At 37.7% G+C, this 17,152-nt stretch overlaps 1 protein-coding gene across 1 annotated transcript; it reads left to right on the top strand.

Moving 5' to 3' along the window:
* Window positions 1–1,581: 1,581 nt before the first annotated feature.
* On the top strand, window positions 1,582–15,682 carry scamp2 (secretory carrier membrane protein 2). The gene is made up of 9 exons (XM_005931660.2): window positions 1,582–1,754; window positions 7,985–8,062; window positions 8,332–8,397; window positions 9,947–10,058; window positions 10,623–10,751; window positions 11,003–11,162; window positions 11,637–11,738; window positions 13,045–13,162; window positions 13,895–15,682. The coding sequence occupies exons 1-9, from the start codon at window positions 1,698–1,700 to the stop codon at window positions 14,042–14,044; spliced, it is 972 nt and encodes a 323-aa protein (XP_005931722.1). The 5' UTR covers window positions 1,582–1,697; the 3' UTR covers window positions 14,045–15,682.
* Window positions 15,683–17,152: the final 1,470 nt, after the last annotated feature.

Genomic DNA, 17,152 nt, shown 5'->3' with positions numbered 1-17,152 from the left:
AACGCCACAGATTGTTTGTTTGTTTTAATATTTATTCGATCATAACTGGTCACAGGGCATTCTGGACATGCCCTACGAGGACATCCGACAGTTAGGACCAACCCAAAATGGAAAGAAAATAAAACAACAAGAACAATATACATATAAACATATATATCTATAGATATATCTATATCTATAGATATATATAGAGAGTGTGTGAGTGTGTGTGTTCTTTTTATAATAAGTAAATTAAAGTTGAACTAAAAGAGTATGGAGTTTTTTATGCATTAAAACTTTTCATACATATGAGATTTTTACAGAAGTCTTCTCTTATATATATTTTTTCTATAAATACATTACACATTTTTCAGAAAATTTAATGAGCCAGCTATGAAACGAACTACGAGTGGAAATGTGGTTGGTCCAAATGACATACCTGTGGAGGTATGGAGATGTTGTCTTACTGACCAGATTGGTTGACACAATCTTGGAGAATGAGAGGATGCCTGAAGAAAGGAGGTGAAGTGCACTGATATGAATTTTCAAGAACAAGGGTGATGTGCAAACTGTAACTACAGAAGGATGCGAAAAAGAGGAAGACCTCAGAGAAGATTCATGGATTTAGCAAAGGAAGAAATGCAGAGGCATCCACAGGATTCACAAATAGTTTATTAATACTTTATTATTATTATTGTTGTTGTTATTGTTGTTGTCATTATTAGTTTAGTAATCAGTTTGTTGGGTAAATAAGATTGTAGGGGTTTTTAATAACAAAAACTCAAATAACATCTACAATATAAGCCATGGACTCATATCAACATCGTTATGCTCAATGCAATGCTCAGGATTTTCTCCAAGTCTGTTGTGGCCAGAGCTATCCTCTACACTGTTGCATGCTGGGGCAGCAGGTTGAGGGCTGCTGATGCCAACAGACTCAATACATCGATCTGCAAGGCCAGCAATGTTGTGGGGATGGAGGTGGACTCTCTTAAGGTGGTGACGGAGAGGCGAATGTTGTCCAAGATAAAGACAATGTTGGATAATTCCTCCCACCCACTCCATGACATGCTGGCTAGCCACAGGAGCACGTTCAGTGAGAGACTGAGATTACCAAAAAGCACCACTGAACGACACAGGAAATCATTCCTGTCTGTGGCCATCTCCCTGTACAACTCATCCACCTAACACACTGTATACTGCAATAGCTACATCCTTTTTGCACATGCTCTTCTTTCTTATTCAGATATTTAGTCGTAAGTGACTTATATGTATGTATATATTGTGCTATTTCTTACTTCTTGTTTTGTCTATTTTTGTTACTGTTTGTACTGGAGCACTGTAACCAACATAATTTCCCCTAGGGATCAATGAAGTATTCTGATTCTGGTTAAACAATTGCACAATATAGTGAAGTAAGATAGAAACAAGGTTAACATGTAGGTAAAGAAAATAAATAATAATAATAAAAATGATAAGACATAACAACTGGAATTTGCTTTTAATCTCAAACGGCGCCGAGAGGAGTTGCAGGTGGCGCGCTTTGATTACCTGCGCATCATTTGACGCACACGTCATCGTCCAACTGGCTCAGTGCGCATGCGCTTTAAACTTTATTCGAGGAAGTGGTAGGACAGGCACCAGAAGCGATAGGGAAGAGTTTGTTGTTAACTCCACCTTCAGATAAGACAAAAAGAACACCTCGCAACATTTTCAAAATGTCGGAATTTGATACCAACCCGTTCGCAGATACTGCCAGCGAAAACCCTTTCAATGTAAGTACGAGGACTGAGATTATAAGGCGCAGTCGGTGACATATCAAACGGCGGCAGTTAAACGGTAGCCAGCACGCCAGGAAACTTGTTGGGTGGATGTCGGGGCGGGAACCTACGTCTTTGAGGATTGCAACCATTTGGCAGGAAGTGTGACTGACAGTTTTTTAACCAATCACGTGGCTTGTAAAACGGCTGGATATCCTGTGAGTTTAGTTGCAGGAAGTTAAACTTGAAATGTGTGTCAGATATATTTTTTAAGCCACAGTACCTATTTTCTGCTTCCTTCGGAAGATAATGTACATTATTGTGTGTATTTCTAATGTCTTAGACGTGATTTGTGATAGTTCTGGTGGTTTGTAATGTGACGTTTATCGAAACTGCTGGTTTTCTCTCTACAAAGAGCTTCTAGTACACAGGATGTCTGATAGTAGGCCAGTTGTTTGTGGAAATAGGAACGTCCTTCCTTCACTTTAAAATATTAAAAAGGGCGAACGACAAACTAAGGTCTTTCTTTATATGCACTGAAATAATATTTAGTTATATGAACAGATTTATAGTAGGAAAGCCTACTGGGAATGTTCTTATCCTCATGTTCCCATACATTTTTCTCTGGATAAATGTTCAGAAATAGTGAGAGTAAGAGTGTTTAGTTGCTATGTCTTTATAGATTTTCTTTTGTTCCCTTGCACTAAAATGGGTTAATAACTGAAACAAGCCCAGAATTTCACATTTGGTCATTAATGTTTCTGTTGGCTTTTTCACAAAGACGTGTTGAAGCTTTGAGGGGTATACTGTAAACACAGCCAGGTTTTCTTAGTGTTAGCAGGCTTGACAAAACCTAAAACCCTAGTCTGAGGTAATGGGGATCACAGTGGTGGTTACTGCTCCGGACAAGGCTATGTGTTCAGTCTAAGTTACCAAGGTAATTTGGCCAGTTATGAAGAGAGCCACTTTTGAGACACAAGAAACTGTCACGTTAGGTTTGACAAGCTCACTGACCCATTAATTGTACTTTGTAGTACATTCAGGAGCTAGAATTATTTGCCATTCATAAAGGAAGTGGTTTGACCCCTGGCTGCTTCAGTCTGCATGGAAATGTGTCCTTGGGCAATTTTACCTCCATTATTGCCTAGTCCTCATCTGAAATTGAAAATGAATTAATAGAAAGTAACAGAAGCCATAGAAAAAAGACAAGTAGAATAAAGTACAATGTGAATATGTGTGTGAAAAGGAAGATGTGGCTTTTAGTCTTTAAGTGCTTTGAGTACTCAGTAAGAGTAGACAACCCCTTTAAATGCACCAGTCTGTGATTTAATATTATGCCAGCCAAGAAAAAGGATGAAAATGAAATAAATGGCTGACACAGAGGCAGCAGCAGTTAGGGAGACTCTGACATTAATTAATCCCTAATGTAAGTTACTCTTTAAAAACCTAGTTTTTGTCACTGTGTCTCATACTCCTTTAACACAGTATTTAACACACAGAAGTTTCAAACCCAACAATGGAAGAGCACCAATTTAAAAATGTTAACCATCATCTTTTGCTTGTTATTTTTTATCCATATATATGTGTATATATAAGAATGCATGATTTATTGTACATGTGTATGTACATGCAGGGAAACAGTCCTTTTATATCAGGTTTTCTCTTTCTCTTTCACGGAAACCTTTGAAGTCTGTCAGGAATTATCTCACACTCCACAAGTTTTCTTTTTTTTCTCTAGGACATGAGCTAGATATGTTAGCCTAGTTTCTGCAGTAGTAAAGAACCTGTTTATGTTTTCCATCTTTTCTTCTTATTATGCAATATGAAATTCATAAAGTAAAAAAAACAAAATTAAACCTGTCATAACTCTCCTTATTTAACAGTTTTTGAAATGAAGTGTAACATTTTAGTAACAGTGGCCATTCTTGAAAATGTAGAATTAGATAAAATGCAACATAAAAGGTGAATAGAAACTTAGCAGATTAATCACAATGGCTTGATCATGATGTCAGATTTGAATAACCGCATAGATAAGTGGGTGTTTGCATCTGTTAACACACACGTGCTGTTGTTAGGGTTTTTCAGTTCTACCAAATGTTAAGAAATCCATCTTATTACAGAGAGAGCAACAGTTTATAGGAGCATTCAGAGTCCAAGGTTCAACCAGGCCTCACATTTAGTGTGACATATTTAACAGTAAATTGCTCTTATCACACTCCAAATCAAAACCAATGACCTGTGGGTACTATTCTGTGTAAGATTTAAGTGGCATTATGCTTTTACAGTATTGCAGAATGGAACTTTTGTTATCTCAAGTGTTCAATAGGTGTGACGTCAGTGGAGACTTCTGTTTGTTTGGTGGGTGGACTGGATAAATACCCTAGTAGCAGCTGGAGTATAATATGTACTCTGAAAAGCAGTTCTATTCATAAAAGCTCGCTGTCTGTGGTCACATTAAATATTTAACATGTTACCAACCTTTGAAAGAATATTAAAAATGTTAAAATGTGCATGTTTGTGGTCTGCAGACTGCACTATGCTGCTTTTTCCCCCTGTAGGCCTTTCTGAGCATGTGCTTCTATCATTTGTAGCACTGTGGTATCTAAATTATTATTTTTGGGCCTTTGCTGGACAGATGCAGTGAAGATGTTTACGGGTGGGAATGTTTACAGGTGTGTCACTTTCCTATGGTTAGGAAAGCAGGTAGAGAAAGGGGAATACATGCAGCAAAGGGCCGCGGGTTGGAGACGGACCCATGCCATACTGCTTTTGGTCACCTGTTCACCCAGTGAGCTAAACCTGCACCCCATGGCTGTGGTATCTAATGTAAAATGTAGTAGTATCCAGCTGCTGTTTTGAAATGGCCACACCTAGGCAATCAGCAGTTATGAGAGCATGTCCGGTTTCCTTGTACAGAGACGTTAAAGTCACTGTATTATTTTTGTATTAAAATATGCCATGTTCATCTATATACTGTATGCAGTTTTCCATATATCGGCATATATGGAAAACTGCATCTTTGTATGTCTGTCTATTGTTTTGAAGATGCTGTCCTCTTGTTTGAGGCTTGTCCCAGCTCGGTTTTCATTTCAGAGACTGTGTAAGTTTGCTGTCATCAGTTACTTTATTCACTGCTGTCGGTTTGTCTCTCTAAAGGATGTATAATAAGCCACTCCTCGCTGTTTACTAAGCATATGGGTTTTTTTTAATCTGTGCAATTAGGTAAAGACGTTTTGAACGAGAGCCTTTGAATATCTTTGCAGGCAACAAGGAGTTGTTTCGTAAAATGTATCATGGGTCATTTAAGTTGGGTTTAGAGGTTAATTCCATTCACCCTTTTCCCTTTATATTGCTAGCTGTTGATCATCTCACTCAGACGTCTCTATGTTGCCGTCTGGGAATGTTTACAGGTGTGTCACAAGCACATATTAACAAGCAGGCGAGCTCTTATCACACTGTTGGTGAGTGACGTGTCACGTAGTCATGTGAAGTACTCGTTCTGTCAACCTTTTAAAGGAAGGACTGATTTGTCCCAGATTATTGAAGTGATTCTGGAAGTTGTTACTGTGTCATAGTTTTTGTTTTTGATCACCCACCGAGTTCACACAAACTTGCAGATGCAGCATTTCTCAGGACTGCATTGTACACCATCATTTCCAAATAAAAGCTTAGTTGTTACAATATGTTCTAGTGTAAATATTAGATATTGGTGTATATATATGTGTTTAGATGTTTCTTTTTATCTGCCAGTCTGGGATTATCTCTGAGACCTTGTCAGAGTAATTTACAGCATAGTTTCAGGTTCTTCCAGAACATCACAGGTTGTTGAGTTGCATTCAAACCTTTTATAAGGAATGTTTTAATGAGGACAAGGTATGAGTCTACATATGCACAAGTTACATTTTACAACATAGTAGCAACCACCACACCCTATCAGTAAATTGTTTATTTCGTATATGTATATGACAGTGGTTATAGTTACTGTTGCATAACCCTCTGCTTTCTGAATTTTAAATATTGCTGTTGTGGCTGCTGCCATGTTGGTATGTTGCTGAAATCGAGACCTGAAGTAGACAAAGGTCATTGGGAGGGTTGCAAACACAATATGTAATAATCTGTGCCAAATCAAATATGCATATCCTTCCACTGTAACTCACATTTTGAGTAAACCTCAAGTGGCCATCAGAAGAACTGCAGTTTTTGGAACTTGTTCAGCTGCTTCAATTTTCAGCCCCAGAGGGCTTAACAAACTCAGCCTTAGGAAACCATTATTTCCATTGTCAACTGTCAACTAATTCACTGCTGCTAGACTTCACGAAGAAAAGAACTGACTAGGGCTCCAAATACAAAGAGTGTTTGACTCCACTGCCCAGCCCTCTGAAGAATCCAGATATCAAAGGGATATTCATAGAAGTCAAGGCTCAGATACTTTCCCTACTGAAAGACGTGAAGAGCAGGCCAGAGGTTGCACCACCATCAGAAACGAGCTGGTTCAGCCTATGTCGTGTGGTGTGTCTGCTCAAGACATGGCCATGGAGCAGACAGTATGGAGTTTCTGTTCATCCTCTGTAAAGAAACCATGAACAACCTGTTGAAGCACACAGGATATGGAAACACAGCAGGACTTCTTGCAGCTCGACTAGGACTCTTCTGACTAGGACACAGGAAAAGAATACAAACCTGCTAACTCAGTTTTGTAATAACCCCTTCACTAGTTATGTAGGTTATAGTTATTGAACCTTTTGGAGGAAAAAAATCTCTCCAATCTACCTGAAGACATCTCTGATTCAGACTCTGACTACTGCTGCTGAACAACTAGGCCAAGTTTTCCAGACTGAGCCTACGGGCCCCACCCCCGACACATCTTGAGCTGTGTCCCATTTTAAGACCTGGATTTTTTTTTTTTTTCAAAGCTGGTATTTGTAGCTGGGCTGAATTTGAGCCTTTATTCTGAGCGAACTGCTGAGTGTAGAGGTGTGTCTAAAAACTTCAGGTACTGGATCAGAGAATCTCATCGTCGACGGGGGCTATAGATTGGAGAGGAGAAAAAAATCAGAAATAATTGTGTGAGGTGTAACTGGGACAAGTTGTAGCAATTAAGTTAAACAGAAGCTGAAGCTGAAGTGGCGTCATGTATGGCAGGAATTCACAGTTACTGTTGTAGTTTTGGTGTGAATAAAAATTTCCTGGTACCTTTTTACCCCCCTCATATTTGTTTTTGTTTTTGCATGCCAATATAAAGTGCATCATTAAAATTTTGGGTCATGTGTTGGGATGCCACAAGCTGCCAAAATAGTGTCATCATCCGGTGCAGATGTCAAAACATGCTTTCTAGTTTTTTATTTTAGATTTAGGTTGTGCTTTACAGTTTTAATTCCTTAATAAAAAGGTTGATTGGAGGAAGAAAACTGTATGTGAATATAATGTTTTTAAGCCTTTAAAAGGTCTCCAAAAGGTCTTAAAAGGCTTTGAGAGAAATCTATAATTGCGTGCATGTGTGTAAAATATACTGAACTGCATTGATGGAATTTATCAGGTCCTGACTTTCTTTTCTCAGACGTGTCAAAATAAGCAGTGCCTTCTCATATTATAGAGAGTGGTTAAATCAATAGTGAGCTCACTAGAGTCATTTAATGATTACCAGTGCTTCTGCAGGGGTAATATTACTAGGAACCTCAGAGGTTATTGCTGGATGTTATTGTACTTTACTTTATGACTTTGGCAAAGCATGATACGAGATTTCATAATCTCGGCTTTTTTCTTTTTGAGGGTTGCTTTCAGTGTTTCAGGAAATGGTAAAGCTTATAACAAAGAGTTCTTCTGGAGAGAAAATGAACAGCACTAAATGAATTTCTTCTTTGTAGACTTTAAGTCTAAATAAACTTGATATTCTTTATTTATTTATTATTTATAAATATATATTTATTTTATTTTATATTTATTTATATTCTTGCAAAACTGTTCAGTTAAGCCATGTCAGTTAAGCCATGTAAATGCACTTACCTCTAATAGCAGCTCACCAAACCTGGTACAAGAGGCCTCTTTTTCATTACTGCATAGCACCTACACTTATTTCTGCAGCTTTTGGCTCAAAGATAAGAAATACTTCCAAGCTGTCATCATAAACAGAAATTGGATCAAAATGTATTTGTAGATTTTCAGGTAACCCATTATTATTTGCTGCATGGAGAAAAGTTGACAAAGATGAGCACGTGTTTTTATTATTATTTTTATTGTTTTTCCAGGATCCCTCTGTCACTCGGGTGACAAAATCCAACATCGAACCAGTTGACCAGTTCAACCCTTTCTCTGCTCAACCCAGTGTAAGACATCTGGAAGCTACATTTTCTACTCATTTTGTTGGTTTTGAAACCATTTGATGGTGTCTTATTTGCACATTTCCTCATTATTTCGTTTTCCTGTCAAAATATTGTATCTTTTGTTTTTTCTCACCATCTTTCAGTTCACCATTTCAATTTTTTGGTCTTGGCCTGATTATGTCGCCATTCCCTTCTTAGCCTTGTTTTCCTGGTATTCCTTCTCTTTTACTGGTTGCATTTGAATCTTTTATTTGCTTATTGTTGTTTTTTAGGATGGACTAGCAGCTCACACCACATCTCCTGCTGTGCTACAGCCATCTACAGAGCCCAGTCCACAGGTGAGAATTTATACCAAACCCACCACTTATCTGATTAAAAAAAAAAGTTTTTATGAAGGTGAATGAGCAGGTGTGGGTGAGATTTTATAACAATCTAGCATTATTATTGCACAATTATGAGACCTCACTCTGTTTTTTCAGTTGATGGATGGTGGGAATTATGAGATTGAGATACATCGAAGCCCTGATTGACAACAAAGAGCAGAATAAGACTCAGTTGCAGTTTACTGAAGCTGTAAGACGGCCCCAGTCTGTCAGGAGAGGTTGGCTAATGCTAACATTGTGCAAAGCAAGCTAAAAATACATCTGGTAGTAAAACATTTTTGAGAGCAACTCAAACCTACTGTAGAAGACCACTACATCTAAGCCAAGATGAGCAAGACCATTTATTGAAATTCAATAAATACATTTAAAAAAATTTCAGTTCTTATCCTAGGTCTAGATATCACAGATGGGCTCTTAATCACATATTCCTACTGCAGCACATTTAGAAGAACTCATAATAACTACGATGACAATTGGATGTTATTTAGTGACAGTGTGAATGGAGGTGTGCATTTTGTCTTGCCCTCTGCTGTGCTCTGGGTACTAAAAGTTTGGAAACCACTAAGAAAGAGTATTTTCTTAAGTTCCAATTCTACTTATCCTGCCTGTTTAATTAAGTTATTTTTTTCACACAGATGCTGTAGCCGTTTCTTTTACTCAAAGCCATTTAGTTGCTATATCCAACTAAATGTCCAAACCTTATTTTGCCAAAAAGATCACAAAACTGAGCTTTTAATTAGGGGTGGGTTTTTATAATCGATTTATCGATTAAAATCGATTCTGGCTTGGATAACGTGAAATCGATTCATTAAAATTCTGAATCGTTTTTTTAATATAAATTTATTTTGCCCGAAATGCCAGAATCTCAGGTGAAAAATCACAAAATTTCAATAACCACCAAACAGCTAAGACAGTAAATGAGAGCAGGTACACGGATTCAGCACAAAGACGTTCTAAAATGTTTAGAAATTGCATTTTTTAGCAACACGTGGCTCATTTTAGAATTCTAAAATAACTGGATGTGTCTAAAGGGCAATCTGTCCCTTCAGACTCTCAGTATTGTCCTTAGGTCAGGATGTGTGGTTGCTACACAAACATCTACTCACTTTACACATTATTATAATGAAGCTCTTTGTTCTGTCCTATAAATATTCATGAATTGCAAAACAGATCACCTGCGTCCTACCTCTTCCTGGCAAGTCAGAGGTCAGATATGATAACCATGAATATGTATTTCCTGTAATATGTCATTTAAAAGTCAAGTACACCCTTTTAGATGCCTGTGAAAACAGATGCAATTCAGAGTGTTTATTGAAGTGGCTCACAGCGACTGATTGCTGTCTTGGGTGTTAAAAACTGAAACTAGAAAGCTTATATGTGAAGTGAATCATTTCTGCACCGTTTCCTTGCTATTTGCATGAAATCGGAGTCTCCTGACAGTGGCTTAGGTAATTTTCTGTGCATCTAATGTGGTGGTTGAGTGAAGCGTTTCCTCCTTTTTCAGGCAACTGCTGCTGCAGCTCAGGCCAACCTGCTGAGGCAGCAGGAAGAGCTGGAGAGGAAAGCTGCCGAGCTGGACCGCAGAGAGCATGAGCTACAGAGCAGAGGCCTGACAGGTCATTAAAAACAAAACTCCTCAGCACAGCGCCCTGATAACAGACAATGATTTGCAACGTGTGCATTATGTACCAAAGACAAATATAAAACTACATCCTTGCACTCACTGGCTTTTTTTTTTTTGTTTGTTTTTTGGCTCTGATATTCATATCAATAGGTCTGCAAAGAGCTATAACAATAATATGAAGATCATTATCTGTTAATTATCAACTCTGGTGAATGACTGAATGTTTGGTGAAATGTGTCTTCATGTGCTGCATCTGCTGATGTAAACTTGCGGTGATAAGTTTTTAGTTTAGTTTAAAAAGCAGATGCTTAGATAGGTTTATGTAAACAGTGCAGTTATGTTCCAGAGGCACAGCAGTGACATTATCCAGCCTGCTTAGGTAGGAATGCTGCTGTACATTGACTCCCACACACTTGAGTAAATGACTCAGATGAATGTGTCAGTATTTTAAAAATAACCACCGGTTGCTTGTTGTTAAACTCTATTCGTGCTCATGATATATCTGCTGTCTTGTATTTATAGTTTGCCATGCTGATGTTATCTCTTGACTCGACAGGTAAAGAGAACAACTGGCCTCCACTTCCAAAGTTCTTCCCCATCAAACCATGTTTTTACCAGGACTTCTCAGAGGAAATCCCCCCAGAGTGCCAGAGAGTCTGCAAGATGATGTACTACCTCTGGATGTGTAAGCACATTACATTTTTAGGGGGGCGGACATTGGAAGTCTGAGAAGTAAAAACCTTTCAGGAAGGTTTGAAGCTCTGAATCGGTGTAAAAATGTACCCTAAAATCACTTCTTAACAACACCGGTTGGTGTGATGGGAAAAACACTCCAGCCAGTACTGTTTAGTTTTTGTTCTTCTTTGTTGTATACATACATGATACTGAAATTCTGACTAGAATACAATCACTGACTCTCTCTACTGTCGTCCTCAGTCAACTGTGTGACTCTGTTCCTCAACCTGCTGGCATGTTTGGCTTTCTTCACCACGGCTTCAAGCAATGGTGTGGACTTTGGTCTCTCCATTCTCTGGCTCATCCTCTTTGCTCCCTGCTCCTTCCTCTGCTGGTACCGACCCGTCTACAAGGCCTTCAGGTGAGTCCCCCCATCATGGAAGGTACTGTATGCATCATTTGACCCCGTGTGTGGACAGTGATGTGTGTTTTTAAGAACTCTGGCATTTTTTCATCTGGATTTTACAGATGTGTACATTAATGCATTAGCTTTTGAAATGTTTGTTCCCAAATGTATTGTGTATAAATTTAACAAAAAACCCTGTGAGTTTATTTTTAAGTTTCGATCAACTGCTGTGAACAAAAAGAAAAATGCCTGATAACTTTGATACTTTTTGTAACAACGATAATGCGTCTGCGCCAGATGTATTTGCTTTGCCTTGTAATTTTTGTGCTGTCACAGTGTGTATTTCACACATTACATTTATATTACAGCGTTGCCATGGTAAAGATTTGCACTTGCACATGTCACTTACATTCATATAACTGTACTCCTGATATAAATGTGTTTTCTAAGTCTGAAAGTTTAATGGATGGTTTTTTCCTCTTTTTTCAGGACCGACAGCTCCTTCAGCTTCTTCTTGTTCTTCTTTGTGTTTTTTTGCCAAGTGGTAATCTTCATCATCCAGTCAATAGGCATACCCCACTGGGGCAACAGGTGAGTGTCATGTATGTCCTATTTTTCAATAAAAACTTTAGTTTTCCAGATGGCTTCTTCAAAAGTAAATATGTGGGCATTACGTTTATGGTTTTTAAGCATATACTTGAAATAATATGTTAAGGATATAATAGGATAGCTTTTTTTTTATTACCCTCTGCAAATTTCAAATTCTTTTTTTTAAACTCTAATCTGTATTTAATTACATATCTCTATAAATAAAGCTTATATTAGTCCAGCATGTTATGGTAGATATATGCATTGCATGAAAGTAAATCAGAGTCTTATTTCAATTTCAGTTTGTGCATCTTCATCACAAACCAGACATTTTTGATATAAAGTCGTAACAGTTATTTCATATTCTGTTGGCGGCTTTAGTGAAATTTAGAAGTTTAAAAAACTATTTTTAAACACCAGAAATTGCAATAAGTATATTTTAAGTTCAAGTTCGAACAAATGTTATAATTTAACATATAATTTTGACAGAATAATTATGTTTATATTAATATTAATTCATAGTATGTATGAATCTCATAAGAGCTTATGAATAGATAATAAAATAACTGGTTTCACGGGAGTATTCAAGTTGTGATCGTGTCCCCCTGACTGACAAAGTGTTTTGTGTGCTTGTGATTTGTTGCGTTAAATAATCAGAACTATTACCGGTCATTTTGCCTGTCAGCTGCCGTCCTCTCTCTTTCCTTCATTTTCTGCAATCTTTCATCTCTCACGACAGAAACTTTCCATTCTTCAGCCTCTAGCCTGCTGCCTCTCTGTCTGCGGGTAACTCTGTAAGTTTCTGCTGCTTGCAGTCTGTTACCCCACCATTTCTTTGTTCTCTTTTCCCAATCTAAGTGCGTTTCAGCTTAAACTGCATCAGAATACGGTGTCATAACCTCTGCTCTTTAACCAGTGATCCATTTTAAATACTAACCTGCTGTTTTTTACTTTGTTTGTTTGTTGTTGTTTTTTTCCTATTTTTTTTAACTTCTTAATATTACGATCAAATTAATTATAAATGTATTAAAGTCAAACAGAGTTTTAAAGGTAAAAAGAAGAATAAGAGCAACAGAAAATGAGGGCAGTGATGTTCATTTATTTCACGTTAATTATTTAACCAGAAAGTGGTTGGCATTTGTTTTTGTCCGGCTGCTTCCAAAACACATTCTTCTCTTCTCCTCAAATCGAATATAGCAGCGTACATGTGTTGTACACTGTATGTTGTATGTTTCCTTCTGTTGAATACAATTTTAAGTTTCACTGATGCTGTTCATAAGATCACCTAAAACTCTGCTGTTTGTTGCAGTGGTTGGCTCTCTGCATTCACTATCATCAGTGAACACCGTGCAGTGGGCATCATCATGATCATAGTGGCCATCCTCTTCACTTTGTGCGCTGTGATGTCTGTCATTCTGCTCAAGATGGTAAGAGTTGCCTCACTTTTCTTTTCTTTTTTTCTTAATTTTCTTTTTTTATCTCTGGTTATTTTACTTGTTGAGTCACTAATCAACAGTTGCTAGATGTCTGTGTAATGTTATGGTTGATTTTTGGTTAACACCAGTGCAAATCCTTCAAGTGCACCAATCACAATGAAATGGAATTTCAGCCATTCATTCATTCTTACATGTGTGTCCAGTTCAGGAGCCTATCCCAGCCCTATGCTTCTAATAGGGCAAGAAGCAAGGTAGATCCTGGACAGGTCACCATTGTGTCACAAGGCTAACACAGAGAGAAAGACCGTCATTCACACTCACATCTAAGGCATTTTTAAAAATACGACATGCTTATCTCTAGTCTGTGGGAAGAAACCAGTGTATCCAGAGAGAAACCCATCTGGCCAGCATGTTTGAACCAGGAACCCTCTTGTTGTGCTGCCTGCTAAATTCAATTTAAAAAATAAAATAATAATTCCACTTCATTTTTGTAGCACCAGATCAAAACTGTCATTGCAAATTGCTTTATGTTAGAGAGAAGCCAAAATCAGTTGATCCCCTATGAGCCGTACTTGATGATTTTTAGTAGGAAGAGACCTCATGCAGTACCAGGCCGAAGCGGGATTTATTTTCCAGCAGAGGTAGCTCGTTTGTTGTATCCTCCCATACAGGGATGACCTACCTGTTTAAACAGCAATTTTCTCACAATTTCTTCCTCCTCAGGTCCACAGCATGTACCGACGTACTGGGGCCAGTTTCCAGAAGGCGCAGCAGGAGTTCTCTCAGGGCGTCTTCACCAGTAAAACCTTCCAAACTGCCGCTGCTGGAACGGCTTCCTCTGCTGCCCAGGGAGCCTTCCAGGCAAACAACTAATGGTAGATTTAGCTAAACTGAGCTTGTTTAGCAGGTCAATGTCTGTACATTATCAGGTCTGGATAATTAATTAAACTAAAGCTGAACAAATGAGCCTTTTGAAGCCATCGGCCAGATTTCTGGAAATAAGAATTTGACCTCATAATGTACAGACCCTGAGCCAGGTTAAGCTCCTTCACCCTTCACCATCAGCATTTCCCTGTATCTCCTTTTGCTTGTCACTTTCAGTGTGTGCTATGCAGAGTTACATCGTCTGAAGTGGGTGTTTTTAAAAAAACAAACAAACAAAAAAGCAAGCAGTGGAGGGAAAGTGCAAACTGGAGTGTAAAGCATGAAGTTGACTCAGTGCTATTTCAGCATTTCTTGTACATAAAATATAAATATTTTACATTTCATGTGGGTGCAGTGAGCTTGCGGTCCTCCACACTGATGGAATATCCTGTAATATAAATAAGATGAAGTGTTTGTCATTGATTGACATGTATTTTGTCCTGGAAGCATATCTCTTTGCTTTTGTTTGCTGCACGTTTTCAGTCTAATGAGGAAGAAATGGATCTGACAGATCGTGCTAATTGTAATCTGTGTGGCCTTAAAGTTTTGGATATTCTTTGGATGTTATTGCACAAAATGACTTAAACCTGGAGTAAGATGATCTTGGTAGTTAGCTCATGATTTCTACATAACCAAGTGCATCCACAGAGGAAACCACATCGCTCCACATCATTTCATGCTTGTACTCAGATTTTTTTTTTTTTTTTAATCTAATTCGGCAGACTGAGGTTCTGATGTCCTTTTTTTTTTTGTTTGTTTGTTTTTCTCCAGCCGAATATTCTTGCTGAACTGGTAATATTTACAAATGTTATCAGGATCACATTCATTTTTTTCTTATTTTTTAGCAGCTTCAGCTTTGTCTTCTCACTACCTTGTTTAAGAGATGTTTCTAAGGAAACCAAACGAGTACTGAATATAAAAATGGAACATTTTTCTGATAAAATAAGTAGATCAACATTTCATATAGATTCTTTAATGGACTGAGTCCATCCAAGCTAGAGTATTTTTTTAAATTTACTAACATTTAATGCAGGAGAAATGTTAGAAAATTTGCAATGATTTTTTTAAACGGTGTGAATATTTAACAACAATCAGAAAGTAAGTCGGGTATTCTGATTTCTGAGAAATCAGATATGTATCTGATTAGATGTATGCCAAAGCAGTGTGAATATGATACATTTCATCCTCCTCAGAACAGATCCAGTTTCAGTAAACGGCTGCGGTATTTTCATTTCTTCTTGGAAATAGTGGAACATCTTCCTTGTATTCCTGTAACTTGTCCACTGAGCTCTAAATTATTTGTGTGCTGGTGTATATTTTCTACCTGATTTCATGTATTAAAAAACATGTGTGTGTGCGTGTTTATTGATTGTACTGTTTCAAAGCATCAGCTTGGATGTAACATGTTCCTAAATGACAAGTGCAAATTTGAATGTTTTTTTATGACGTTCCTGCACCGCATAACAGTCTGATTGGAGGTTTGAGCTTATTTACACATGTATAGTAAATAAGGTTTTAAATTCACACATTTCTGAATGCAGATCTGGATTTTGTATTTTAGCGTCTATTAAAATTTCTTTGCTTTAATTTAAAACTGTTTTCCTTACTTTCCTTTTTTTAGTTTTACAGAAAATTTACTCTTCCCCCCCCCCAAGTTTTAGATCTAATTTGAGTCAAGTTAATAGATACACTACACTGATGAGGCCTGCTGTGATGAATGATTTCATGATGGAGGCACTGATTTTAAAAAAAAAAATCACAGGAGGCTGAGTTGGAGGTGGTAGAGTTGAAGATCTCAAGACGTGCACTGGGAGTGACCAGGTGCAACAGGATTTGATCTGAGTATATAAGAGCGATTGAGCAATATGGAGACACAGTTGAGAAGGTTTGGATGTGTACGGAGGGTGGATGGTGGATATGAACAAAAGAATTTCCTGCATCTGGACGCAATAAAGTACATGTTATCTAAAAAGTAATCGATTAGCATTAGCCCAACATCTGACATGATCAAAGGAGACATAATACCAGTGACGTGAAGACAATGATACTGCATCAATATGAGTTTGAATATTATTAAAGCTTAAGTATTTTAATCCATAAATGTCACATACCTTTAAATTGGGTAACAATTTGAACTAGTATGATAGAACAAAGATAATGTTTTGCTTAGTGTTGCAAATCAAAAATTTGGGGGAAGGAAGTTGATGTATTGATGCTTAGTTGCTACAATATGTAACAGAAATTTATCTGTATTGTGGATACCGGTGCTACCCCTTAGCCTCCTAGTAGATGCACCTTTGATATGAAAACTCATTCTCAATCTCATTCAGAAGATTTTCTGAAAGCTTGACCTCTGACCTTGACTTTGAGGTTGAGGTCACAGATTCAGACTTATCGGAGATGTCCGTGGCTAAACCTATGGCATCAATTTGAAACTCCTACATTGTCTGATTCTCAAGTTATCGCATTCACAAACTTGGGTGTCCATGCCAATAACCCATTAGCCTTTTATGGCTGAGGGGCAATGAGTGAACTAGAGCTGCAGGGATATCACATCGGATGCTTTAATCAGAGTTCTGAGGTGTTACCGGCATCCATCCATTTCTCAAATTGTTTACTGAGTTGTCTAACAGCAGCTGAGATAAGGTGAGAGGCAGGGTACACCTTGGAGAGGTCACCAGTCAATCACAGGACCATCACATAGAGGCAAATGACCACTCATGTTCACATTCATGCCTCAGAGCATGGCTGGGTATTGTCACAGATTTCTACAACCAATTCAGTTCTCTTTCACAATTTTATTCGACTCAATTCAATTTTAACTCAGCCAGAAATATTATAATTATGATCATTTATCTCGGCAATGTGCTGTAGAAAGAACCCTTTAAAGTTTGTAAATTAAATATATTAATTTTTAAATTAAGAACAGATCCTAAAGCAGTTACAATAATGCACTTTTTATTTAGCTTTTTATTTACTTCTGAGATTTGTGGTATTTCCACAGTATTTCAGCTCCATTTTGCACATCTTCCATATGCCTTTGCTTTTGTCCAGCTT

Source organism: Haplochromis burtoni, unplaced genomic scaffold, assembly GCF_018398535.1.
Source record: "Haplochromis burtoni strain Fernald_Lab_line unplaced genomic scaffold, NCSU_Asbu1 Contig_145, whole genome shotgun sequence".
In the NCBI taxonomy this organism is placed as follows: domain Eukaryota; kingdom Metazoa; phylum Chordata; class Actinopteri; order Cichliformes; family Cichlidae; genus Haplochromis; species Haplochromis burtoni.
This window is presented reverse-complemented; position numbering and strand designations above follow the sequence as displayed.